At 38.9% G+C, this 27,729-nt stretch overlaps 1 protein-coding gene across 2 annotated transcripts in view; it reads right to left on the bottom strand.

Moving 5' to 3' along the window:
- KCNH5 (potassium voltage-gated channel subfamily H member 5) overlaps positions 1–27,729 on the bottom strand; it is a 324,888-nt gene that overhangs the window by 211,576 nt on the left and 85,583 nt on the right. For both annotated transcript variants that reach the window (XM_060003417.1, XM_060003416.1), the window contains exon 7: positions 26,065–26,491. In XM_060003417.1, coding sequence (XP_059859400.1) covers positions 26,065–26,491 — 427 coding nt within the window. The remainder of the gene's footprint in view (positions 1–26,064; positions 26,492–27,729) is intronic.

Here is a 27,729-nt window from a genome sequence, read left to right as displayed (position 1 = left end):
ACGTGATTAAATTTAAATATAATATCTCCAAACCAAAAGTAGACAGGTCAGTGAAGGCTTAGGAAGGTAGACCAGACAGCCAAGGTCCCAGGGTATCTAAGGGTGTCCAATTTTGGCAAGATGATATCAGTTACTTTAACAAATCAATAAACTCCTATATAAAACTATTACTAATACCTTGCATTTACACAGTGCATGACAGTTTTCAGGGAGCTTGCCCATCTCCATAATTGGTTGGCAGTGTTTCTGATCACCGTGCCAGTGCAATGGGGAAATACAGACTGATGCTTGACCAGCCCTTTAGGACACCGACTCCCACTGGGGCTAGTGGTACAGGGGAGCTGGAGGTCTAGGAAGAATGGTGGAGAGAAATGTGGAAGAGAAGGCAGATGATAGGAAGAGTAGCCAGGACACTCAGTGTGTGTGCGTAGCAGCAATAGGGCAGGACCCCCCAGAGAATATTTTACATCATCTCTGGAACTGCTCTAGTGAACTTTGGAAAACTTACTCTGAGTGCAGTACAGAAAACGGGAAGAGCCGAGTCTCTCAAGTTAAAGCAGGGATGGAGGGGTGGGGGTCAATTTGTTCATTCATTTATTCCAATGTGCAGAGCACTTTAAGTGCCAGATTACAGTGAGGTGCAAAACCCTCACGGATCATCCAGTGTGGTGCCTGCCTGCTCACCTCCCCCACCCCTCTTCCAGTTCCAGGCTGACCCCTCAGAAATCTTCAACTCTCCAATGCAACTCAAAAACCACTGGACTCAGTGTTGTTTTGTGTTTTGAAAAAACTCCTCACGATAAACTTATTTAGGTTATGTTCCCAAGAAATTAAAATTAGTCTTGAAAATAAGGTTCAGTAAACATGAAATCTGAAACACCAATAAATTATTCAAAGCTGTTAGTTTCTTAAAAATAATTTCACTTCCCTCCCCCTCCCAACAATTTATAATAATTTATCTCATTAGGAACTCAGTTCTGAATGTATAAGATAAGAAAGAAAAATGCTGTCTGAAAATTTAGAAAACAGAGATGCATTACCAAAACTCCCTAAATCAGATGTTATGCACTCACTTATAAATTTATGAACATTCTCATTACAAAAGAAATCATGCAAACTACGAAAGAGCTTTTTGTTTCAATAAAGCAATTAAGTGCATTAATTGTTCGGTGTTACCACTTAAAGGCAGCACAATTAATTTGTCATTCTACCAATGCCTGTATGCTTTTGTGTGGCTCTCTATCTTTAGCTATCTCAAAGCGCTTTCCCAAACATTTATTTTATTTTTATCCTTTGTTGTGGAGCTGCAAAACACGTTCTGTAGCAGACTAGAGAGGCTGACATTAGTTCAGAAACAAAAAATGGTCAAATGTGGCTCAGCGTGTTTCGTAATTAAACACATTTGCAAGGACGTAGGGCTCCATTTTCACTCTCTTGCTACCAAAAATCTGCTCATTAATCCAAAGCAAATCAAAAATAGGATCTTAAAAACCTATCATTTCTATGAATAAATAGAAGATAAATTAAGCTTGTTCTTTAAAGCACAGGAAAGTATGATTTCTGCTTTCATGACTTTGTGGATAGAATTTCAAAACCCTAACTGATATGTAGTGTCTGACAGACTATTAGTAAGGAGAAGAAAATGCTTTGGCTCATACCTAGAAATTGAAAGCGGTGGAGAAAAGTTGAGAGACAATTCCAGCCTGGTCTGACCAAGTTTTGCGTCATCAACATCCTGGGAAATCTCCAAAAAGCCACATGATTTTTCATGACCACAAATGACTCCCTAGAGCCACACAGCTCTGGACACAGGAAGAGCAGACAACCAACCTGGGGAAAGCATCACACCAGAGAACCACACAGAAACAGCTCTGCACCGTCTCACTGGCTGTTCTCGAGGCCTTCAGTGAATCAGGGCCGACCTGTCCTTCAGTGTCCACCAGGCTGGTTATGACCTGATTTCAGGATGGGCAAGAACAGATTCTTTCACCTGTCAGCCTTCTGGGCTCAGATATGATGAATAAAATACATCTTAACTTGCCTCCTTTTGACAGAGACAGACACATAGGGGCTGGATTTTGAGTATTATGAGAATATCAACAATAATTTTTTGTGCTTAAAACAAAACATGTTCATTATGCATTCTTTCATCTGACCTCATAACAACACTATGACACACGTAGGACTGTATGATTATATCTATAACCAAGGCTCTTTTTCTGGTTTATCCCAAGAGACAATGATGAAGAGGACATACATTCTGAGTTCCACCTTACATGAGTTCATTCAGGTATCTAAATTTTACTTCTTCCATATTCAACTTCATAAGGCAGTTTTTCTTTGATATCCCTGAGGTTTGGAGAGCAGGAAAAGGATTCTATTTCATTTTGTATCCTTTGGCCCAGATATCTATATTTATATCTATACCTATCCCTATTAGATAGATAGATAGATAGGCAGATAGATAAAAAAGATAGCCAGACAAAGATAAATATATCTCGGTATTAAGGCACTGTGGACACATATAAATTTGTATTACATAGTAGATATACATAAATATGAAATTTGTCAAATAAGTGTTTGATTAATAGATGAATAAAGACCTAGAAATTCTTTCTTTTCAGTTAAGCAAAGTGTAATGAGAAGAAAAACAAAAACAAAAACCACATTCTCAACACAATAAGGATGGGCTGACCTGGGTCTCTGGACAACATTTTTTTGGTTAACTTGAAGACCTAGCACCAAGAATAAGAGAGAGAATACCACATAAATTACTCTGTGTTTAACTAAAAAAACATATGCTTTCCTATCCCACTTCAAAACTAATTAAGGCACATATTCATTTTAAATCAAAAATAAACCGCAAAAGGTTTAAAACAAACTAATGTACGACATTAAACCATATGGGCTTTCTTTTGTGTAAACTGTTCATCTAAATGTTTCTTCTTCCTTTTTGAAAATTCTCCACAAGTACAGTTTTATTTTTTCCCCTGAGTACCATGATGAATATCCTTCAACATTAGTGTCAGCCTAAAATATATATTTATATATAATAAGACATATAATGTTACATAGGATATACATATAGATAATACAGATATTACATATTCATTCTACATTTCACAGGTAGAAGATAGAGAAATTAAAGTATTAACCAACCTCTCCATTGCCCCTGGCACATACACCTGGTGTCTTTAAACCATTAAATTCCCAGTGAGTAGCCATTCTCTTTTGTCCCTATGTTATAGGGATGGTCCATAGTCTGGACCACATAGACACAGTGCCGCCTATAATCAACCCTTGTAGACATAATTCTGGGATCTGAAGTTAGATTTCCAATTATGGATTTCCAGAGACTACAGATAATTGTTTAATGTTTTAGTGCTTTCTGACAAAATATTAAAGAAAGAAATGCCCATATTAAGAAAAATAAAATCTGGAAGAATCAGAGAAAAGACCTCACAGGTACTGACTTTTTTGTTGTTGCTAATGCATAAACCAGAGAAACAGATAAGCTCTTCTTGCCACTACAGGCTTACAAAGGCTTTAAAAATTACAAATGCTACATATTGATCAATACTGGATGAATGTTTCATAAATCCTGGAATACCATAGAGTAAACATTTCAAAATGTTTCAGGCAGGAAATATTGCAAGTGATTAGTACAGAAGGAAAATAAGGGAGTGAGAGGAGAGAAAAGGATGCAAGGAAGGCAAGAAAGATAGGCTTGCCTCCGCAACCCAACCTTTAATTCTGGGAAGTTAAAGTAATTCAATGCAAAAGAGCCTGATAAGCTAGGAGTACATCTTCATAGCCGTTCTGATTTATGAAACTTTTAGATGCTCTTCAGCACAAAGTACTATGTTGGATTCAGCTAAAGAAGCTGCCAGTATTTCAAAGCCTAAATGGAGAGTTATTGCTATGCAGACAGTAAACTAGATTGTTAACTAGATTGTTAAGAGATCTAAAGTCCCCAAAGAACTAATGTTTGAAAAAATGCTGAGAATAAATAGTAGAAAGAAAGCAGAGCTCCACTATCTTAGTCTGTCTGGGTTGCCATAACAATATACCATAGACTGGGTGGCTTAAACAACAAAAATTTATTTTCTCATAGTTCTGGAGGCTGGTAGTTAAGGCTCCAGCATAGGGTTCTTCCTGGCTTCCAGCAGTCCGCCTTTTGCTGTGTCCTCACATGGTGGAGAAAGAGCTCTGTTGCCTCTTCCTTTTCTTATAAGGGCACAAGTTCTATCAGATCAGGGCTTCATGCTATGACTTCATTTAACTTCAATTAACCTTAATCATCTCCTTAAAGGCCTTATAGCCAACACAGTCACATGGGGGTTACGGCTTCAACATATGTGTTTTGGGGAGAAACAATTCAGTTCATAGTACCTGCTTCTTGGGTTGGAGGTCAATGATGATGGATGACACAAAGGATACACAGGTCCTTGACCCCTGCTTGGCCTGTCCTCTACTTCAGGCAGAATGATATTCAGACTAGGGTATAGATTATAAAGAGCACTGCTAAGAGAAGACATAAACCCAACAGGAGACAAACTGACTAAAAAAGAAAGCAAAACATCAATAGCTCTAAAAGAGTTGATGTGTTCTGGCCCCATCAGATTTCATCCCAAGACACTGTGGAAAACTTGCCAAAGAGAAAACAGTGCTCTTGTCACAGATGTTTGAGGAAGCGAGAGATTCCATCAAGATCACCAGTGACCTCCAGACTGAAAAATTCAATGATCAATTCCCAGGTGTTGTCCTGTTTGACTTGTAAGTGGCACTTGCCATGGATGCTCACTCATCTTTCCTTGCCCTCAGGACACTTTACTTCTAGATTTCTTCCTACCTCCAAAGCACCCTTTCCCATCTCTTTGCTGGTTTCACCTTGTCTTACTGACCACTAAATATCTGAATGCCCCAGGGCTTAGTTCTTAGACCGCTTCTCTAACTACATTCAATCCTGTGGAGTTTAACCAGTCTCACCCAGACTTTAAATATCAGCTCGATACCAACAATTCTCAAATGTGTATGTTTCCAGCCAGAATCTCTCCCCTGAAATCCAGACTTCTCACCCAACTGCCTATTAGACATCTTATATGTCTAACAAACATCCCAAACTTATATCTTGTCAAAATTTAACTCCTCATTCTACATCTCACTCAAAAAAACAAAAAACCTTTCTGCTTTCCCCATAATCATCTCCATCCCTACCTGTGCAGAGAACCAAAAACAAAAATAAATAACTTGGTATCCTCCTTAACTTCTCTCTTCCTTTTACAGCCCACATCAACAGATGAGTGGATAAAGAAGATGTGGAGATATATATATATATATATACACACACATATACACACAATGGAATATTCACCATAAAGAAGAATGAAATCCTGCTATTTGCAGCAACATGGGTGGAGCTAGAGAATATTGTGCTTAGTGAAATAAGTCAGACAGAGAAAGACAAATACTGTAAGATATCACTTACATGTGGAATCTAAAAAAAGAAAAAAAGAATATATATGCAAAACATAAACAGACTCACAGATATAGAAAACAAGCTAGTGGTTACCAAAGGGGAGAGGGAAGGTGGGAGAAACAAATCAGGAGTTTGGGATTAAGAGTAGTTTATACAAACTACTATGTATAAAATAGAGAAGCAATAAGGATGTATTATATAGCACAGGGGATTCTAGCCATCATCTTGTAATAACTTTTGATGGAGTATAATCTGCAAAAATACTGAATCACTATGCTGGCACACCTAAAGTTAATATAATATTGTAAATCAACTGTATTTTAATTTAAAAATGCACCATGTCTGATTTTCAAAATGTAACTAGGACCTACTCACTGCCCTCTATCTCCACTGCTACTATCTTTATCCAAGCCACCAGCACCTCTCACTAAAATTACTGCAAGAATGTCCCTGAATTGTCTCTTCCATCCCTTGTCACCTAGAGTTAACTTTCAACACAGTGGCCAGAGTGATCCTGTTAAAATGCAAATTCATGTCATTGTCTGCTCAGAATACTCTTGAGGTTCCCGTCCACAAAATAACATAGTCTCCAGGGCTCTGAATGATCAGGTCCCATTACCTTTCTGACCTCATCCCACACCATTTTCTCCCTTCTTCATTCCAGAAATTCTGGCTACTTGATTTATAATGAGGACACAGCCTTTAATCATAATGCCTTTAAAGCTTACTTTTTACCACTAACCATGATGATTTTTATTAGTCAGGCTTCTCTTGATTAAAATTTATGTATTCAAAGTTCTATCTGACAACAGAAAAGCTCCACATAACACAATAGTGAAATCTTTCATTTTTACTCCTGCTCAGCTGGTAGGCCTGTAGTCTGTAAACCTATTTAGGATTTCAGACTCAAGCCAAATATTTTAAAGGTAGTGCTCATATAACAATGTTCACAAGATAGAGCTTCACAGGAATCCCAGTGATTTTCACTGCAAAGCAGCTTTCATCAACGGCACATATGTTCCCATCCCACACTGACTGCCTCAGTGAAGTATTCCAACTGACAGTATTTCAGAGCAAATACAAACTGAGAAAGACCAATAACAGGTTTCTCAACAAAATCCAAACATCACTGTGCTGAATTCACTGTGGACTATAGAATGCTGTTTATTAAAGGCTGATAGAAGAGGAATTTAGCCCTGATTGACTTAAATTTAGGCCACAGTACTGAGAGTGGTTTTTCCTTTCACCCCTTTATTGCCAACCACTTCTAGTCCTAAGAGTATAACAGAATCCTGACTTTAAGAAACTGAATATATTTTGGTCTGGCTTCATCCATGATACTGATAAATTTTATGCCTCCCTTTAATTCTAAAGTATAAACCTACATGAAAAGGTTAGACCCACCCCCACCCAATTCAATCTAGCTAATGACAGAGTATTTGATCATTTTTACAGTGTCATTCTATATATTTAAGGGATTGGAAAAAGATGCTCTGCTGGAGATGGGCTTGAGGACTAATGTAGTATAAGAGAAAGCTTGGCTGTAATGAATACAGGGGGAAAGAATGCCAGAGAGAATGACTGAGCAGAGATTGTCACAACAGCACAGGACCTCCAAAGATCAGGGACCATAGAGCATAGCTGAGAGGCCAAGCAGACAGTGGAGTAGACTTACAGGTTAAGTAGACAGATATTATAGCAGTAGACTTCTGATGGGTTTAGTAAGGATGGGATATTCCCTACTAACCAAGTAGCTTGAGACAAATGGTAAATAGCAGTGAAAATTTTTAGATCAAGAGCTGTATAAATCTGGATAATAAACAAAGGAAAGAGAAGAACCAGCATAACTGAGAGAACCATGCAAAAAGACAGAAAGGCTCAGCCAATATGGTCAATATGGAGGATTGTCCACATGCATGTGCCTCTGCTTCTTCTCAAAACTCCACAAAATAAACAGTAAATGGATTCTTTAAACTGTGATGCTACAAGGACAAAGAAAATAGGAGAACACACAACAACAAAAACTTCTGAAACTGGAAAGCATAGGACAAGTAGTAACTGACTTAGCAGATCCAAGAAAGCTGAATCTTAAACCAGCACGGGGAAAGCCAAGAACCAAACTGATCTGCAGTACAGAACCTCCAAATATCCCAGGAATTGCTACCACCAGATACTTCTGGAAGTGAGGGGGCAAAAGGGAGCTGAAAATGGAGGATTTGTGGAAAGTCTGTTGAAAAAGTAGATGGATATCCATCTCCCAGACGCCTTCTTAATTCCACAGAGCTGGGCAATTGTCCATTTCACACCTCAGCTGAAGACTAGGGAGAGTCTCAAGTAGGGGTAGCTACTGAAATCAGGGGGATTATTTGAAAGTGTACAAACTGAATGTCAACCCCCTAGCTTATTTCCACATTCAGCTCCCAGAAAGCTGGAAGCAAGGAATATCCAGACTAGAAATTGGAAAAATTCCTCTCTGGGAAAATGGGCGGCCCAACAGAAATGAAGTAAAAAATAGTGACGTTGAGTATTCCCCACAAAATGACCCAATCAGATCTCCCTACATTAAGGCCACAGTCACAAATTCAGCCATAAAAAGAAAGCCAGGATTCCTAGACATCTGCATAAAGCCTCCTACATGAGAAACAGAGACCAAAACCAACAAACCAAAACTCAACTCAAAGGAAACAGAGACTATGTGAGCATATGAAAACTGTATATAAACTCTCTTACATCCTCAGAGAGAAAAGAGGAGATTTTGAAGTTATGAAACAAAAACAGCATGTTTTAAGAAGGAACAAAGATAAAGCTCGAGAGCTCTTGGAAATTAACATAGGCTAGGAGAAAAAAAAATTCAACAGAAGGATTAGAAAATGAGCTTGAGGAAAACTTCTAGACCATAGAGTGAAAAAAAAAAAGACAAAATTACAGAAAATCATAGAAAGGGGATGAGAAAATTAGAAAATCAATCCAGAAGACTCGACTTCCAAACAGTAGGAGTTTCAATAAAGATAAGAAAAAGGAGGAACTGTCAAGAAAATAACTCAAGAAAATTTCCCAGGAGTGAAAAATAGGTATATCCAAATGATGAAACATGCCCATTGAGAATCCAGAAAAGTGGATGAAAACAGAACCAAAGAAAAAGACATCACCATAGTATTTCCTAATACTGGGTACCAAAAGATTTTAAAGGTTTCCAGAAAGTAAGAAGAGAGAAAAATATATTATTTACAAGCATCAAGATTTGAATCGATCTGACACCAAAAGCAAAAGCAATAAAAGCAAAAATAAGCAAGTGGGACTACAACAAAATAAAAATCTTCTGACCAGCAAAGGAAACCATCAACAAAATGAAAATACAACCTATTGAATGGGAGAAAATATTTGCAACTCAGATATCTTTTAAGGGGTTAATATTCAAAATATATAAAGAACTCATACAACTGCAAAAAAAAAAATTCAATTTAAATATGGGGCAGAAGATCTGAATAGACATTTTTCCAAAGAAGACATACAGGCCAACAGGTACATGAAAAGGCCAACAGGCACATGAAGGCCAACAGGTACACGAAGGCCAACAGGTACATGAAGGCCAACAGGTACATGAAAAGATGCTCAACATCACTAATCATCAGGAAAATGCAAATTAAAAACACAATCAGATATCACCTCACACCAGTTAAAATGGCGATTACAAAGAAGTCAAGAAATAACAAGTGTTGGTGAGGATGTGGAGAAAAGAGAATCATTGTGTACTGTTGCTGGGAATGAAATTGGTGCAGCCACTATGGAAAACAGTACAAATATTCCTCAAAAAATTAAAAATAGAAGTACCAGATGATCTAGCCATTCCATGGGTGTTTATCTGAAGAAAATAAAAACACTAACTGGAAAAGATATATGCATCCCCATGTTCATTGTAGCATTATTTACAACAGCCAAGATATAGAAACAAACCTTAGTGCCCATCAATGGACAAATGGAGAAAGAAAATGTGGTATATAGATATATGTAATAGAATATTATTCAACCATGAAAAAATGAAATCCTGCCCCCAAAAAAAAAACTGAAAAAACCAAGCTCACAGATACGGATAATAGATTGGTTGGTGGCAGTTGTCAGAGACAGAGGGTAGGGGTGGGAGAACTGGGTGAAGGGAGTCAAAAGGTACAAACTTCTAGTTATAAAATAAGTCATGGTGATGTAAGGTACAGTGTGATGACTATAATATCATATTGCATATTTGAAAGTTGCTAACAGAGAAGATGTTAAAAGTTCTCATCACAAGAAATAAAATTTTTTGTAACTATGTAAGTTAATGGATGTTAACTAGACTAACTGTGATGATCATTTCACAATATATACAAATACCAAATCATTATGCTATATACCTGAAACTAATAAAAATGTTATAGGCCATTATACTTCAATCTAAAAAATAAAAAGACTTGACTGGAATCAGTCTTCTGAATAGTTCCATTCAAAATTCAAAGGAGGAATGACCCAAAATTCGGACATAAAATCATTTCTAACCTTTAAATCTCTACCTAGAAGAACTCTCAATTAAGTGTAAGGATAAATGAAAGCCATCTTAAAACATGTATAATCCTCCCCCCGCCCAAATATCTTTTATCTATCCTTTCTCTGAAGGCTAATATTGTAAGAGTTGTTTCTTGAAAACAGACAGAGAAAACAAGGAGTCCATAAAAGAGAAAGGCAAAGGGAATCCTGAAGATCATGGATGAAGGGAGGTATCAGGCTGAGAGCTGTGGATCAGACTCCAGAGATTAGGTCAGAATAGTCAGAAGGCTCCAAGAAAGGTGCCTCCAAAGACAAGATGTTGATCCCTACCTAATATGAGCATATTGAGAAAGAGCTACACAATACAGGAGACTTTGGAAATGAAATAAAGAGAAGCACATGGAAAACTAAGAAAATAATTGGAATGACCATAACTACCCTGGGGAAAACCAAATGTGGCATGGGAAGATAATGATCGAATACCACACAACTCAGATAGAAATAGTGTTTGCAAGTCATAAAAATGAACACCGACTACTGATTCAATCAAATGCATGATCTAAATATACTGAGAAGATAGAAAATTGGAAATGTATATATGTGTACGAAGTGGTGGTTAAGGGACAGGGGGCATTTTCCAAAGATGTAAGTCAACAGCTAATGACTGAAACTGAAAATCCTCTCCAATAATCATGGTATTTAGAGGAAAAAAAGATAAATATTACCCCAAAAGTAAAAATATTTTAAAGTAGTCTCTGGGAAATGGGAGAAGGCATGGAGAAAAGTAAACCTCTATTTTTCAAAATAAACCTTAGAAGTACTATTTGACTCTTTATGTGTATGTACTACTTTGATGTAAAAATTAAATTAAGAACAAAAGAAAACAGGCAGATAATCTGAATTACCTTGCAAATTAAATTAAAAAGAAGCCAGGAACACCAGAGGTTCAGAAAATATTTGGGATTTCCGTCCCTTCCTCTGTGTGACTTGGGTTCTTCCTTGTTTATCTCAGCTGTCTTGTCTGGTGCTGTCATATTAACCAACTTCCATTACAATCACCTTTTTTTTCCTCTGGGAATTTCTCTCTAATGACTAAACCAACAGAGTCACACAGCTATAGGAAGCCTCTCACCAAACATCAAAATCCAGTAAAATCTCTCTTTGGATGAATGGAAACACTTTCCATTATCTTAACTTGTTTTAAGATGCATATTTCTCTAAAATACACTTATATGATTTTCTTTCTTTAGCAAACAAAAACCAAAAAATGATCATCTCTGCTTCTGACCTAAGTTGAAAGAGTCCTAACCTTATGTTGCCTCTATAGAACAGAATATTCAAACTTTATCATCAAATTCTGTCTATGGTACAAATGGTTGTTTCCAAACCACTTAAATTCCCAGGTGGTTTCCCTCTATAAGCAAAGAAAAGAAAGAGATTGGGAGTGTGGCAAATTCATTCACTTATGCCAGAAACTCACTTATGATTGAGGATGAGGAACACGTGAGACTGTGTGTGTATGTGTGTGCGCACACACACACACATACACACATACACGCACACACAGTATTTTCGTCCCTCTAATCCCTTGCTCTTCCTAATGGCCCCTCTGCCATCCTCCCACTGAAACAGTGGCAGTCACTTTTCAAGGGAAGTGTAAGTACAGCTGAGAACAAAGAAAGCAGCATAGCTTTGAATTTCAAATTAGACATTTTTCAATCCCATAGCCAAAACAATAATCTTGAAAGCGTAGATTTCCTTTGCAAGTGCCAGGCCCCTGAGATAGCAAATGGCTTTTTTGTTGTTACTCTTATTGTGCTTTGTTTTTACTGTTAAATCTTAGCTCTTTTCCCAGAAAACAGGGGGTCAGGGGAAGGGGCAGTGAAACCTAGGTGGGCAGAATGGAAAGAAATATAAGTGAAAAAAAGAAGCCTAAAATAGGTTGAGAGGAAATCTGAAAACAACAGGGAAGTGTATCTTACTTCCCATCCAGAATTCTGGGACATGACAGACACAGAGTGACAGGTATAACCACAGGACAGATGCAGCATCAAAGGGCACTTTGAAAGGTAGAAAAGAGTAGGGGGGTGTGGGTCACAAACTAAGTGAGCTCTGTTACAGAAAACTGAAGTCAATCACATATTCATATATCTAAGTTTTATTGTATATCTATTTAAACCCAACACCAAAATCTCAGTTCTGGAGAACCAGTATGGTTTTGCTTTGCTCTTAATTTACAACTTTTCACATATGGAGTACCAAAATCCATTCATTCATTTCTAAAGAATTTGTTGAGCACCTACTATGTTCCTGTTACAACAGAGATACAGAGTTGAATCAAACAGACAAGCTCCCTGTCTTCCTGGCTCCCATTCTAGCTGGAGAGACAAGCAGTAAATATATGAAGAATCAAAAACTATAATTACAGACCATAATAAAGGGATAATGGGATATAAATAAAGGGCAGGGATACTTTAGACAGGCTTTGGAAGAAGGTTCTCATGGCAGGAAACCAGAGAAAGGGGGCATGAATCATCAATCCCTGATTATTTTCCCACCATAGAGGTAGGAAGAAAAAAACTATCCTTCTGGAAGAGTCTCTTCCCTCTTGGCATCATCACCTTAGCTCCTTTCCGCCCCTGCCTGCCAAGCAGCACCCCATGCTCCGAATGCTTTCTCCACCCTCCTTCGAAATCTCAGCATCTCTTTTCTCTTCATTGTGACAGTGAGCTAGTTTGTCAGCACAGCACATGTCTGTGCTGACATGCTGATGGGGGCTAGAGACTTCCACCGTTCAGAGAACAAAATGACAGTTTCACGGGGGCCTTCTGAAGGGAAGGACCCGCAAAGCAGGGATCATCAGGCAAAGTGATCAGGGATATATCTGAAAGATGGCTGGCTCCCTTAAATCACTCCTGGTAGGGAGACACTGCTCAGCCTATCAGCAGAGCTGCCCTTGATCTTTCAATAATTTGTTGCCAGTATCACAGTGTTCAATATTTAAGAGACAGACAGAGTATAATGATCCAACAAAGCAACAGAGAAGAAATAGCCAGAGCAGTGGGAGGGGAACCAGGGAGAGATAAACATCAAAGAAGCTGTGAAAGATGACATTAGTAGAGCCATTTAAAATAGAGCCAGAACAACCATTCCAGAGGAATAACTTTGTACGTCCCATTTTCTGTACCTCTGAACTGGACCAATCTGCCACCATTCCAAGAAGTAAGCAAAAGAAACCAGAATATCCTGTCTATTGAAAGGATTGATAAATGAACATTTACCTAGTGACTACGTCACCTGACCAATCAATGAAGTACAAATCTAGCTTTTCATCATATTGTACCAATGAACACTTCTAAAAAACAACAACTTACCTCATCTTCCTTTCTTTCTCATGAGAGAAAACCCTGAGCCCCTCTCATATAATCAGAACACTATTTGGGTTTCTACCTATATCTGTATATGCTCAATTGTAATTCTTTTATCCCAAATAAACACTTTGCCTCTTGAACTGGATTCTTGTTTTTTAGGTCGACAAAGCCAAGGGAGATGTCTCTATATGCATGAAAAGGTGTTTGTGAAATTTGGCAAATGTACTTTGAGAGGTGGTACAGGAGAAGAAGTCCACTTTCAATAGGTAGAAAATGGAGATAAGAAAGTAAAGACACATGCTTTAGGAAGCCTACTTAAAATGGGGAGAATTGGTAGACAGTCAATAGTTAAAGAGAGTGCAAAGTCAAGTGTTTTATTCACATACGTGTATTTTTTTTAGGATTGAAGAGACATGACCATGTTTATGGGCTGATGAGAAAGAGCCAGTAGAATGACAGAGAGATGGACAACACAGAAAAAAGAAGGGCAAAAAATTGGAGGAAATAAAATATCAAGAGACAAAGCATATCTATGTCCACACCCAAGACCACTTCACAGAACTCTGGGTTCATATATGTAACTGCCCATTAGACATGACAAATGACCATGCACAACTTAGCTTCACAGTTGTTTGTACCAAAAGCCTAAAAGTAGATGCTGACCTTCACTTTCTCTCATATCCTCACATTTTATTGGTCCTAACCATTTGTCCAGAATCTAATCAATTCTAACTACTACCACCATCACCTCTCACCTTGACTATTATTAACCTGTCTGCCCTCTTGCATCCTTGTCCCCTTACAGCTCATTTTCCACGCAGCAGCCAGATTGATCTTTATAAAACATAAGACAAATCATACCACTCTTTGGCCCCAAACCTTCAAAAGTCCCCCCATCTGAGTCAGAAGAAAAGCCACTACCTTGGCCTGCGAGGTTTTGTGCATGTTGCCGGCCCCCTCCCTCTCACCCCCACCCCTCCTCTACCCTGCCTTTGTCAGAAGGGGGTCAGGAACGAAAGGAGTGCATGTTTGCTACAGTTGTCCTTTCTTTTTCAGAGAAATAAAAGGAGGGCCATCTGCTGAGATGGAGAAGGGTCGTCATAGGTTTAGAGAAGTGGAAAGAAAACATTGCGAGTCGCATAAGAATAGCTGCTCAGCAAACGTGAGCAGGAGATGACCTAAAATAAGTAAAGATCCCTAAGGTTGTGAACCATGCATTTTAGTGGCACCTATTCACAGGGCTGTGTGGTTTATTCCAGCTTGTGCTCAGCAATCCTGGAACAGGAGCAAAAGAGGCAGGTAGATCCAGATTGGGAATTGTTTAGGGATGATGGAATCTAGAGAGTCAGTGTGAGTAATGGTGGGGAGAGGTGAAGGGAAGTGATGTTATTCTCAAGACTGGCCCTGCTAAGGGAAGGAGTTAGGGGAACACACCTATTATGAAGGTCCTTTGAGGCCTTTTCTAAGGAATCTGACAGGCAAACACATACGCAGCTCAGTATAAGAAAAGTTCCCAATGTCTTGGCTTCCACCCCATAAGGCTCATTAAAAGAGTCAACACTAGACCTGTCTGCTTTGCTAAAGTCTAACCAGAGGCATGAATTTAAGTTTCCTTCCCTTACAGATTCATTTTAAATCTGTAAGTCTCCCAAATTAGACTTTCACATATTAAGCCTTTTGGGGGTTGTTAAACATAAATTTGACTTTAAAGAAGAGAGGATCTAAAAGGGTAGTTCCAGAGCTATCTCCCGAGAGCATTTTTAAAAGCCTCCAATATTTCCAGAGAGTCAACCTGGATATAGTTCTCATCCCATAGAAATCTTCTTTCCTACACACGCAGCCCAAACCCAAGACCGTGAGCCTGGCACCTGAACTCCAAGGGAGGCCTACCTCAGTCACCACAATTTTTGTAAAAATTAAATAAGTAGGTTAGAAGCAGTCACTTGGGAACTAGTTGGCTTAGAAACTGCCCCAAAGAAAATCCCCTCTTAGAGCATTCCAAAGCAGTTCTTAAATCCATGCATAAAGGTCTTTGGGAATGATATTTATCTTAACATGTTCTAAATATATTCATCTATGGACTTGTTAGTCCTTCAACCTGTGGGAAAAAATCTAACTTTTTTATCTCCAGCAAAATTTAAATCATATGTCCACTGATCCTTGATACTACTTATGTAAGGATCATGCAAGTCCCCAGTGCTCTCTACAGCAGAGCACCACTTCTCCTACAAGGTAACAACCTGTCCCAGGCAATATACATTCACAGAAATCAAAACTAAATTTATTCTAAGGTCCCAAGTCATCTTGTAGTCATCAGTAAATAAAATCTCCCCTGACTAAAATGCCTGTTCTTAGAAAGTGGGATTTCATAAAAACTTCTCTCAAAGTCAGTTTTTTGTTTTCCATTTTGTAACATGAAAGGAAACTCCACTCATATATAATACACCTAATAATCTAATTTAAATATATTTTATTGAACTTGAAAGTTGATTCAGATAAAAGCAACACTGGTAGTGGAAAATACTGTACAAGCATAGTCTACCTGCACTAGGTTAACGGCTACTGATTAAAATTATTTTCCTTCACATAGAAAAAAAAAAAGACTTAGAGCTCATAAAGACAAATGCCCCTGTGGCTCTCTCCCTTCAACTATCCAATGAAACTACTCATGGAAGGTCACATGGCCTCCTAATTCCAGTCAGATCGCCCCTGATTCAATATCCATTGTCTTGCTGTTCCCCCTTACTTCTTCAAGTTCTCTCTCATTCTTTGTTAGCAACAAACCCTTCTTCTGGATCCATGCTTCCTTTTGACCCCTCTGGGTTCTCTTCCTAACCTCTCTGGCTCTCCTTCCTCCAGGGTCCACCCTTGGTCAGCTTCATTCTGACTCTATCTTGCATGCTCTTGACATCAATTCCTTTTTCTACACTGTGATTCCTAAAGAGATTTCTCAGTGCCTCATGTCTCTGGAACCCAAAAGCCACACTTCTTACTTCTATCACTTCTAACCTCATGGACATCTCTAACAAATGACCTGAAGACCCCTCACACTCAACATGTCCAAAAAAGAACTGCACTCTTGCCCCAGTAATACCTGCCCCTTCTTTCTCATCTTAGAAAAGAGCTTTGTCTTTCACTCAGCTGAATTAGCCAGAAATCTACAAGTCCTTTTGAACTCTTCCTTCTACCATATCTCACTCATTCGTTTGATCACCATAACAACTTAAAACAATGTTTCAGCAACTTTACATACAATCTTTTACTGAGTATTTCAAATAACTCTGTAATGTAGGGACTATTATCTCTGTTTTACAGATGAGGGTTTAGATGATTGATGTAAATTCTTAATAGGTGATAAAAAAAAAAAAGATCGAACCTAGATTTGTCTGACTCCAAAGCCCATGGTCTTTTCACAGCCGATACTGTCTGTGCTAGACCATGGGAAACGATGGGTCATGTGCCAAATACCACCTGCTTAAAGCGTTACTGGAACAAGCTCTGCTCATTGGTTTGGGTACTGTCTATGGCTGCTTTAGCACCACAGCAGCACAATGAGTAGTTGCAGCAGAGACATTATGGCCCTTGAAACCTAAGACAGTTACAATCTGGCCCTTTACAGAAAAAAAAAATAAAAAAAGATTTTACCGATTCTAAGCCATACCATCATCCTCCCTATCCCTGCCACCTCATTTATGCCTTCCTAGATTACTGCCAATTTGCTTCTCTGCCCACAGCCTGTATCTCCTCCAATCTATCTTCTGCACTGCAGAATAAAATCCTTTTTCTTTAGCTCATAACCTTTAGGATAAAAGACAAACTCCTTCTCAAGCTATACAAAGCCTTTTGGCACCTTGGTTCCTTTCTTCCTCCCCATCCACATCTACTTTCTCTTCAAGCCAAAGTGAAATACACGGAGTGCAGCAGAAAAGGCCAACCCAGTTCATTCCTATGTTTTTTCACATGGGTTCTCTTTACCTAGAAAGTACCTAAATCCTGCCTCATTCGCAGACTTGTTTTTGTATTCTGAGCTCAAGAGTCACTTTCTCCTAGAAACCTTCCTGGATTCCTCAGGCTGAGGCAGGTGAACTTGTTTATTCATTTGTTTATTCAACATATGTTTAATTAGCACAGCTACCAACTAGGCACAATACTTTGTGCTAAAAATACAATAAACAGGACAAGCAGAGACTCTGTTCTTACCAGCCTTACTCTTCAGCCCAAGTTCCTTATTCACCTGTTCAAAGTCTTAGCTCTTAGTTCAAAGTACAAAAAGAGATGAGATAAAGATAGAGATAGAGATGGAGATGGAGAGGGAGATGGAGATGGAGAGATAGGGTCCGGGATGACGATGGGGACTGAGATGGGAATGGAGATGGGGTTGAAAAGAAGGAGAGAAGGAGAGAGAGAGAGGATTCAGTGATATTTTTTTGTCTGACATGCACCATACCGCTAACTTATTGAGGGCTAGGAAGTATCCAGGCTGTCTCCCTAATACCAATAACTACCAGAACACCTGGCATAATGCTGAATGAATTCAATAATTTTGAGTAATACAGGGACACAAGGTAGTTCCAGAGACCAAATCCTTGCACAGAGGTGGGCTACTTAATAGGCGAATGAGAAAATTTCCTGTTGTTTTCTGGGAAAACTCAAACTTTGTAGAATCTGAGAGGTTTTGTGAAAATGTGACTAGGCATAAAAAGAAATATGAGTATAAAAGAACATTCCTGCGAAAGATACAAGTTCTGTTTTGAATAAGAAACAGGGAGTAAAGTCCACTTCACAGTCTTTTTCAAACTACTGGACCGTACATCTGAAACTACTAAACCATAAAAAACGGTGCCTATAACCCTGAACTTTGAGCTCCACGAAATATTTTTCTTCATGGGATACTCAGCTCATTAAAGAAAAGAGAAGAGAAAAAGAAGAAGTCTTTTTTACAAGCAGGGGTAAAGAAGATACAAAGAATTGACCCAGTTTCTAAAATAAACATTAAGCTTAAAGCTCTCTCCATCTGGTTAAAACTAAAACCAGAATTAAAAATCAGTATGTTCACACTCCATTTCCTACCTACACCACAACAGTGAGGGCAAGAAAAATTTTAACATATAACTTAATATTATATCTGTGTCACCTAAAGTTTCATGTTAAGATTTGTAAAGAAACTTTTTTTAATTTTGGAAAAGTGTAACAACTCACTTTTAACCTGCCTAGATATCCATCCAGGCCAAATATCCTTCAGAGTCCCCACTGGGCACTCTCCCTGAGGTCTATTCCTATGCCCTGAGGCAAATGTCTTTCAGTCTTCCTAGCTTCTATATGGAAAAACACTGCTCTTTCCAAAAGTATAATTTTATTCTCCATAGTATTCCCTGAAGTTCTTCCCTCTAAGCTCTTTATTAAATATATTCCATATAAGACACATCTTATTCTCCATAAAACAAGATATGCACTGTATATGAAAAGCCCTAAAACTTTTAAGTGACACCCCTTCCTTTTCCATATTAACCTCATCTCCAATAACCAGTCCAATTCTAAGGACAGTGGCATAACTGCGCTAACCGAATTTTAGATATACAGAATGTTAGTACTGAAAGGAACCTGAAAAGTCATTTATCTCAAATCTGCATTTCACACTTGAAAAAATTAAAACCCAAAGAGATCCAAAAACCATCCAAGGTCACACAGCCCTTTGCTCCACCTTATTCTGTATTCTCCCAATCTCTGAGTCTCACCATCTTGTATTTATTTCCATTTCCTATGGAGGGGGTGAGGGCAATGCCCATAATCTCAGTTTGGCTTTTATCTGAACCCCACAGAGAGTGCTAACTGAGCCCATGAACTGGAGAATATGATGTGTGGCATCAGTCTCCGATGTGTGATGCTGAGTGACCAGTGTGTAACTAAGTGCTCCCTGGTGGCTCTTAACCACCCACATGGAGATTCAAATTTCCTGTCATACACATCCCACTCCCCTGCTATTCTTCTAAATGTGCTAAACCATTTGCCAGTGAATTACAGAAAGTCCTTAGACTGTTTGAGCTGTCATGGATTACATCCTATTTAAAAATTGCAGATTAGCATTATTATAACTGGGTTTCTTCTCTACCAATTAAACCTCAGCAATTTTCATATTTGTAGTTTTTCATTTTGCTTTGCTTTACTTTTAAGGACTTAGTTTGGATGGCATCCTACCAGGACAAATTCTGAGTGTCATATACCATGTGAGGTAGGCTGCCTCAATTTAGCAACTAAGCAGACAACAATGGAAAGAGTGAAAAATGTTTTTAAATAAAATAAATACCCAAATACTTATAGTCCTCTGAAATATACTGTCTACATGTTTACTAATGTATTTAATATTTTATAGTATATTAAAACAAAACAAAGCAAACAAAAGCAAATTAATTTATGGTTGGACATGATTTATGGCAAAAAGTTATTCACATTTTTATTTTGTTTCTTTTTTTATAAAACTGTAGTGAAATATGCAAATGTAAGGTTTTTTATAATTGTTGCATTAAACTAAAATATTTTATGTGATTATTTAGTAACGAAGAAAGAGCTAAGCAATTGCTTTCTTGATAAATCCTCTTTAAAAGAGGATTCATAAAAATACATTAAGACAAAAAGGATAATCATATCAGAATATTCCAATTCATATTCCTTTGTTTTATAGCCATCAAAACAAATCATCAGTGTATGAAGGTGCTTTCTAAATAGAAGCAAAATCAGTCAGTCTGCTAATCTTTGGGGAAAAAAAAGAATGTTACTAGGGGCTCAATAATAAGATTATATAAATGAAATGGATTTGAAAATATTTCAGGAAGGCATCACTAAGTATTTACTGAGTAAATTAGCAGAGATTACCCACATCTTGATCTAAAAACTAAGGTAGCCTATTCTCCACAACTGCTGCAGAACTAAACTTCGAAAATGCTCTTTTTCACAAAAGCCCTTTAGTAGTGAATTTCGTGAATATCAGCAGAGTAGTCAGGTTCACTCAGAACTGCCTGTCCTAGGGTAGTAATGGCTGCTACCAGAACCAAGGAGTGCACTCAAGGCATAGAGCATGCCAAAACTAAGAGAAGACAAATTTGAGGTAAAAAACACATGGTGGTAGGCGTATGTAAGAAACAACCCTTCCAGATCTGGAATCTGAGCAGGAGGGTTCTCTACCTTGAGGGAATGTAGGAACAAAGGATATAAGCCTAAGAAGTCCCTAGACAGCAGGTAAGAGAAATACTCTGGGATCCTGCTGACATAGAAGGGATCAAGGGGAAACAAAAGGTGACTGGGATTGAAGGGAGGCCGTGGTCATAAACTCTGTTTGAAGATTTGTCTGATATCAACAAGGAGACCTTTGAGACTGTGGTCCAGGACAGAGCGTACATGCAATTTAGCATCAGGGGGCAATCTAACAGGGAAGAGCGAATTCTGACTCCACGTTGGTTCTGTTTCTTTAACTTTTACCTTTGCTTTTCATTGCTTTTCTTATCATAATCACTACCTACAGCTGTAAGTATACACAATGGCCTGCCACAGGGAACCCTGACCCTCTGCCTGACAAACTAAAAGGACTTTGTTCAGCTCACAGAGAGACATTCTGACCCTGCCCACCTGTGAATGGCTGCAGAAAAGAAGAAATTAACACATCCCCTCCCTGATGCAGGCCAAGCAAGAAGATTTTGCAAGACAAATGGCCTTTTTACTTTTCTTCCTCAACTCTTCCCCTCTCTGTTCTATAAAAGAAACTGGCATCCAGACCCTGTAAGATGTTTTTTTGGGTACACTAGTCCGCCATCTTCTCGGTCTGCCGTCTTTCCTTGCCTCAACACCTCGTTTACCGATTTATTGGCCTGTCTCGCGGTGAACAGAGCGAGCTTGGACTCAGTAACAGAAAGAACTGAGGAGTCTCAGAGGAAAGGCCATTAAAGAAAGAGGAGGGCTCAGAAAATCTCTAGGAACTGGAATTGCTGCCACTGAAATTTTTACATTTTGCTGGAAGGCACAAAAATTTCAGATGACTTTCTCCAGAAAAATGAAGCTATCATTTACAAGCCGTGATTACTTTCTCAACAGAAAATAGGCACTTGGTATCTCCAACAACTTTTTGACAAAACATCTTCCTCAGTTATTGAGTTATAAGGTTACAAGTGGTGCTTCTCAAATAGCCAGCACAGATCGACTAGATCCTAGCACAGCTGAAAGCATAAACCAGTTTCCTATCTCCCTCTTCCCTTACTCCCCTTCTCCATCACTCTCTCTCTCTCACACACACACACACACACACACACACACACACACACACACACAGCAGGGCTCTATGGGGCTCCCAGGCACAGAGGCCTTTTTGTCCCCCGTTTCTTATAGGCAAGACTCCAGCCTCCATGACCTTCCCTGAGTTCCAAAGGGCAGATTTGAACAGTTGCAGCCAGGAAACCACCTGAGGCAAGATTAAAGGGACCAGAGAAGCTCATCAAGATTAGGAGAGTGACCACCTGAGACCCTGCACACACCCTCATCTTGTCAGCAACCCCACCCTTTTGAAACCGCAGAAGAAAGAAGAATGCAGGACTGTTACCACCTTGATCCTTATCACATACCCCTGACCATGAGCCCTGACTATAAGACCTCTCCCTATTCCCCAGGGAGCGGGGCACAGTTCTTGAGGTGCTACCCTGATGTGTTCCCCTCTTTGTCTGGCAAAGAATAAAGCCACCCTTTCTTTCTCCTCCAAAACTCTGTCTCTGTATCTCATTTTGGCATCAGTGTACAGGGAGCCAAGATTTTGGCAACACTATCTCAGGAAAAAAATCATACTAGGATCACAAACAGCTGAAATGGCCACATTTGGTTGATATTTTGTGCATGTGTGTCTAATTAGTTTGGAATTGTGGGAAGTTACTGCAACACTTCATGGGTCTTAACAGTTTTCTATCAGCTTCTTGGGTTGTTGCAAAGGAAATATTCCATGAAATTACTAAGGACCCAAGAACTAAGAAGGAAATTAAAAGGCATCTCCTTGGAACACTCTGGCTATAGAAGCTGGATTTGTTCAGAGGCATAAAAAGAAAACCGAATTCGACAGGTAAAAGATGTCAGATATTGGTTTATTCAGGTGTTGAAAGGAGATAGCAGAAACTCAGGAAGAAAAGGATCCACTTTATGACCAGAACTTCATCTTGAAATTAAGACAGGAACTGACGAAGAGAGGAGAAAGAAATTTTGATATAGCAATATAATTAGCCATACATGAAGTAGAGAAGAATGGGACCAACTCTGAACTAAATGAAGTTTTGAAAACTCAACTGAATCTGTGAAAATTTCCAATGTAGGTAAATTCAGAACGTAGATGGTAAAAAAAATAAATAAAAAAAAAAAATTGGTGGGAGAAAGGGTTGTTGGTGCTTCTAATGACTAGCCTCTCAGAACTTATTATCAGGCCTCATGAAAGACAAGATTGGGGCAATCCAGCTGAAGAAGCTGCTACACTACCACAGGCAGACAATACAGGTGAGCTCACCAGGGCTTTCACAAAGGAATCATGGCTAAAATTCAAAAAGTGTGCATTTTTCTGGCATGTATATTCATCAGAGACCTAACTGGGGTGGATTCAATGACAGGAGATTCTTAATATAATCATCAGGGACATATTCAACTTCATTCATTCATACAACAAATTTAGATTGAGCATGGCATTAAGAATTATTTAGAAGTTGAGTATATAGAGGCAAAAAAGGTACACAAAGGCCCTAGTGTCATGGAGCTTACATTCTGAAGAAAAGAAAAACAGAGTAAACATGGTTTCAGGTCTTGGTAGATACAATGAAGAAAAAGATTAAAGGGAAGAGAATAAGAGTGATTGGCATTGTGGTGGTTTTTTATAGGAGGGTGGCATTGAGTAGAATTTCTAAAGAAGTGGTTTGAATGGAGTATTTTGAAGGTAAAGCCAATAAACTTGTTATGAATAGATGTAATACAGGAGAAAAACAGGAAACTAGGATGATTCCCAAGTTTTGGGGCCTGAGAAACAAAGTAAATAATGGTGTCCTTCAACTCTACATAGATTTTATTTTTCTATTATTCTCTTGCTGAAAATCAAACTACACTAGTATGTCTACTCTGCAAAATAGTTTGACAATTTCTTTAAAAAAATAAATAGACACTATATGTCCCAGAAATCTCTTTTCTGGGTATTTATCCCAGAGAACTAAAAACCTATGTCCAAATAAAAAACTACACAAACGTGCATGGAAGTTTTATAGTAATAGCCAAAAATTAGAAAGAATCAAAATATCCTTCAATAGATGAATGATTAAACAGCAGTATATCCAAACCATGGAATACTACTCAGGAATAAGAAGGAACAAACTATTAATACACTCAACAACTCAGATGGATCTCAAGGGACTTATGCTGAGTGGAAAAGGCCAATTTCAAAAAATCACATTTTGCATGATTCCATTTATATAGCATTTTCAAAATTACAAAATTATATAGATAAAGAACAGATCAGTAGTTGCCAGGGTTAGGGAGGCTTGGGGGAAGCCCATGAGTGTGACATGAGGGAGATCTCTGCGGTAATGGATCAATTCTGTGTCTTGATTTCAATGGCGGTTACAGAATCTACACACGTGATAAAACAACACAGAACTATATACACACATGGTACCAATGCCAATGTTGATCTTGTACTAGAGTCATATAAGATACAACTATTGGAGGAAACTAAGGGAAGGGCACAAAGGCCCTCACTATACTGTCTTTACAACTTCCAGTGAATCTGTAATTCAAAATAATTTTTTTAATCTAACTATGCTCAAGTATAAGGCAAAATGCATTATATAAATATTAAAAGTAGTACAGTAATAAATACTATATCTGACAAAACGTTGTCTTCTGAATTTATAAAGCACCATTTTTGCCAATACATCTTACCACTTTCAGTGTGTAGGCAGTAGTTTAATTAAGAGATCATCAAGATCTCTTTGTAAGAACGTTTCCTCCTAAAAGCCTCTGGAGGAAACAGCACTTGGAATTCTCACTCTCCCTCTGTTACTTTTAAGCAGTGAAGAGAACCTGTGTGTTCTTGTTTCTGTACCTGTACAAAGGAGTACAGAAGGCTAAACAACTGTTAACATTGGTGACCAATAGCCTGCAGACATTATGAACGCTGAAAAGTACCTTGTTTAGACCCAATATACTGACCTTTCACGAGTCAGTCGACATTCCTGGACTCTAACATTTTTCCCATTAGTGTCATAATATAAAATTCTATAATGTGGAATCTCAAATGGATGGCTTAGACCAAAAACCAATTACCATGACCCAGAGGCTTAAAAGGTGCTAATAACACTAATCATAACTCCAGTCCTGGGACTTCCCCGGTGATCCAGTGGTTAAGAATCTGGCTTCAATGCAGGGGACACAGATTTGATCCCTGGTCGGGAAACTAAGACGCCACATGCCGCTGGACAACTAAGATCCCACGTGCCACAGGGCAACTAAGCCCGCGCACTGCAACTACTGAGCCCGCACGCTCTGGAGCCCATGCGCCACAACTAGAGAGAAGCCTGCACACCACAACTAGAAAAGCCCGCATGCCGCAACAAAAGATCCCGTGTGGGGGTTCCCTGGTGGCGCAGTGGTTGGGAGTCTGCCTGCGGATGCGGGGGACACAGGTTCATGCCCCGGTCCGGGAGGGTCCCACATGCCGCGGAGCGGCTGGGCCCGTGAGCCATGGCCACTGAGCCTGCGCGTCCGGAGCCTGTGCTCCGCGACGGGAGAGGCCACAACAGTGAGAGGCCCAAGTACCGCAAAAAACAAACAAACAAACAAACCAAAAACTCCAGTCCTAAGGTTACTCTAGGTCTCAGAACTAGGCTTGGATAAATCATCAAAGTCAACGTGAGGGTGTGTATGGTGATGAAGTCCCCCTCAAAAAACTCCTTTTTCAACATTTTCTTTTGTATGTATTTCCTTAATTCTGATCTTCTGTATCATCCAGTCTCAGTCTGAGTTTAGAATACTTGGTCCTTCACTCCTGTAGAGAGAATTCTACTCCCAAGATCATCATCAAGACATTTAGTACTCAGGTCTGTATGCTACATCCTAGACACTTTTGTCACTGCTGAATAAGCTTACATTTACTAATACTTTCATTCTCTCAGACCGGAATATATTCCAGCTAGAATTTTGTAATGGAGACTAGACTTATAAACTCTTTGCCTAGTCTTAATTGTAAAAGCCTACATAAAACTAATTATTAAATAAAACATTTTCTAAACAGGGTATCTCATATCAGATCCTGTCTACTTTTTCAGAATTTTATGCATTGCCCACAAAACCTATGGAATATGCCAGATGCTGCCTTTCTAGATATTGGTCTCCTTTTGGAGATAGCTCTGTCAGGTACAATGCTATGAACAGAATTATATCAAAGAGTTCCCATTCTAATTTTTGTAGCAGTCCATTCATCCTGCTTTTCATGTGCTAAAACATTCTAAAAAGTAAAATATATTATTTTGCCTTTTTATTTTCTAAGGCTGAATAAAAATTAAACCAATGTAAATGACATGAATTAAACATTTTTCTGAAGACAAAGTAGTTTCATTTACTCCTGTCAGAGACTGGAGCCTGGAGAACTATCAACAACAATAATTTTTTGAAAAAAAGAAAAGAAAAGATACTTACAGCCAACCATCATCATGGCCACGGAAAACATCTTTTCCACATCTGTGGTAGGAGCTATGTTTCCAAATCCTATGGTTGTAAGGCTTGTCATGGTAAAGTAGAGAGAGGACACATACAGTGAATCCTTGCTGGGTCCTCCTTCCCATATCCCTGCACTGGTATTGTATCGATACGGAGTCCCAATGCTCAAGGCCAGCTGGTAGAGCCAACTGTCTATCTGGATGGTGTTTGTGACTTCATCGATGACCTCATAGTCCCCAATGCTGTACCATATGCAGGCCAGCCAGTGAGCAACTAGTCCAAACACACACACCAGGAGCACAAGGACCGCTGCTCCATACTCTAGGTAATGGTCCAATTTCCTGGCAACACGGCCCAGTCGCAAGAGACGCACCACTTTTAAAGAACTGAAGAGACTGCTGATTCCCTGAATTAAAAAAAAAAAAAGAAATGACACAACACTTTCAGAAAAGAAGAGGCTAAGGAAAACAATACAGTGGTTCACCTTAATGAACTCAATCACCATTTATATACTAAGAACATACACATACTACAGCTCCCACTTTAAGTCAACAACAACAACCAAAAGCTGAAGTGATAAAGAAACTTTTTAAATGCAGATTCCTTCCCACCAGGAAAAAAGATATTTGTAGATTATTAGATAAAAAAACTTTTCATTAGGTAAGGAAGATGGAGTTTATTTTCATAAGTGGAGTATAAACAGCACAGAGAAAAACCAAAGGAGAAAATAGCTCAAATGCAATATACTCAGAGTATAGAAATAGGGTGATGAATTTAGACCTTTTATTTCTTCTTCCTACAAAACTTTTCCTGTACTCTAAAAGATTTAATTTTATTTCTTTATAAATGCTATGAACAGCAAAACTTCTGAAAAAGGAATCCTAGTTTTACTGTCAAGCAAACAGGAAATACTTCTGTGTATATTAGAATGAGCAAATGCCATTATTTCCACCACCTCCTGCCACAGTTATGATAAGCACTAAATTTGCAGAGCTGTGAAAAAGTGAAGAGTTGAACCTAGAATGGGCACATACCTACAAAACTCTATCATCTTCTGGCAATAGTCATTGAAAAGAATACTTTAAGGGAATGGCAGCAAGAAAATTCATATTTTGTTAAGCTTAAAACATCAAATATAGGGCTTCCTTGGTGGCGCAGTGGTTGAGCGTCCGCCTGCCGATGCAGGGGACACGGGTTCGTGCCCCAGTCCGGGAGGATCCCACATGCCGCGGAGCGGCTGGGCCCGTGAGCCATGGCCGCTGAGCCTGCGCGTCCGGAGCCTGTGCTCCGCAACAGGAGAGGCCACAACAGTGAGAGGCCCGCGTACCACAAAAAAAAAACAAAAAACATCAAATATAGCATTATCCAAATGGAAACATAGCATAGACTTTATTCAATCAGTGAAGTTCTCAAAGTTACTTTTTGAGGAAGCATGTGATAAGCCACCCAGGTAGAGAGGGTAAAGCCATTCCTGGTGCATGAGAGAAAGACAAAGCAGTGACCCAGGATCCTCTCATCTGATCATCACCTCCAAGTCTCACAGAGTCCATAACTTCCTTACTGCTAATTCTATATCCCAGGGAGGAGACAAGGCAGCTAACATAACCTACTCTGAACTTAAGTCTGATCAACATGGAGGAACTG

This window comes from Delphinus delphis, chromosome 2 (assembly GCF_949987515.2).
Source record: "Delphinus delphis chromosome 2, mDelDel1.2, whole genome shotgun sequence".
NCBI classification, from domain to species: Eukaryota; Metazoa; Chordata; class Mammalia; order Artiodactyla; family Delphinidae; genus Delphinus; species Delphinus delphis.
The sequence above is the reverse complement of the archived record's forward strand: the minus strand, read 5'-3'. Positions and strand labels throughout refer to the sequence as shown.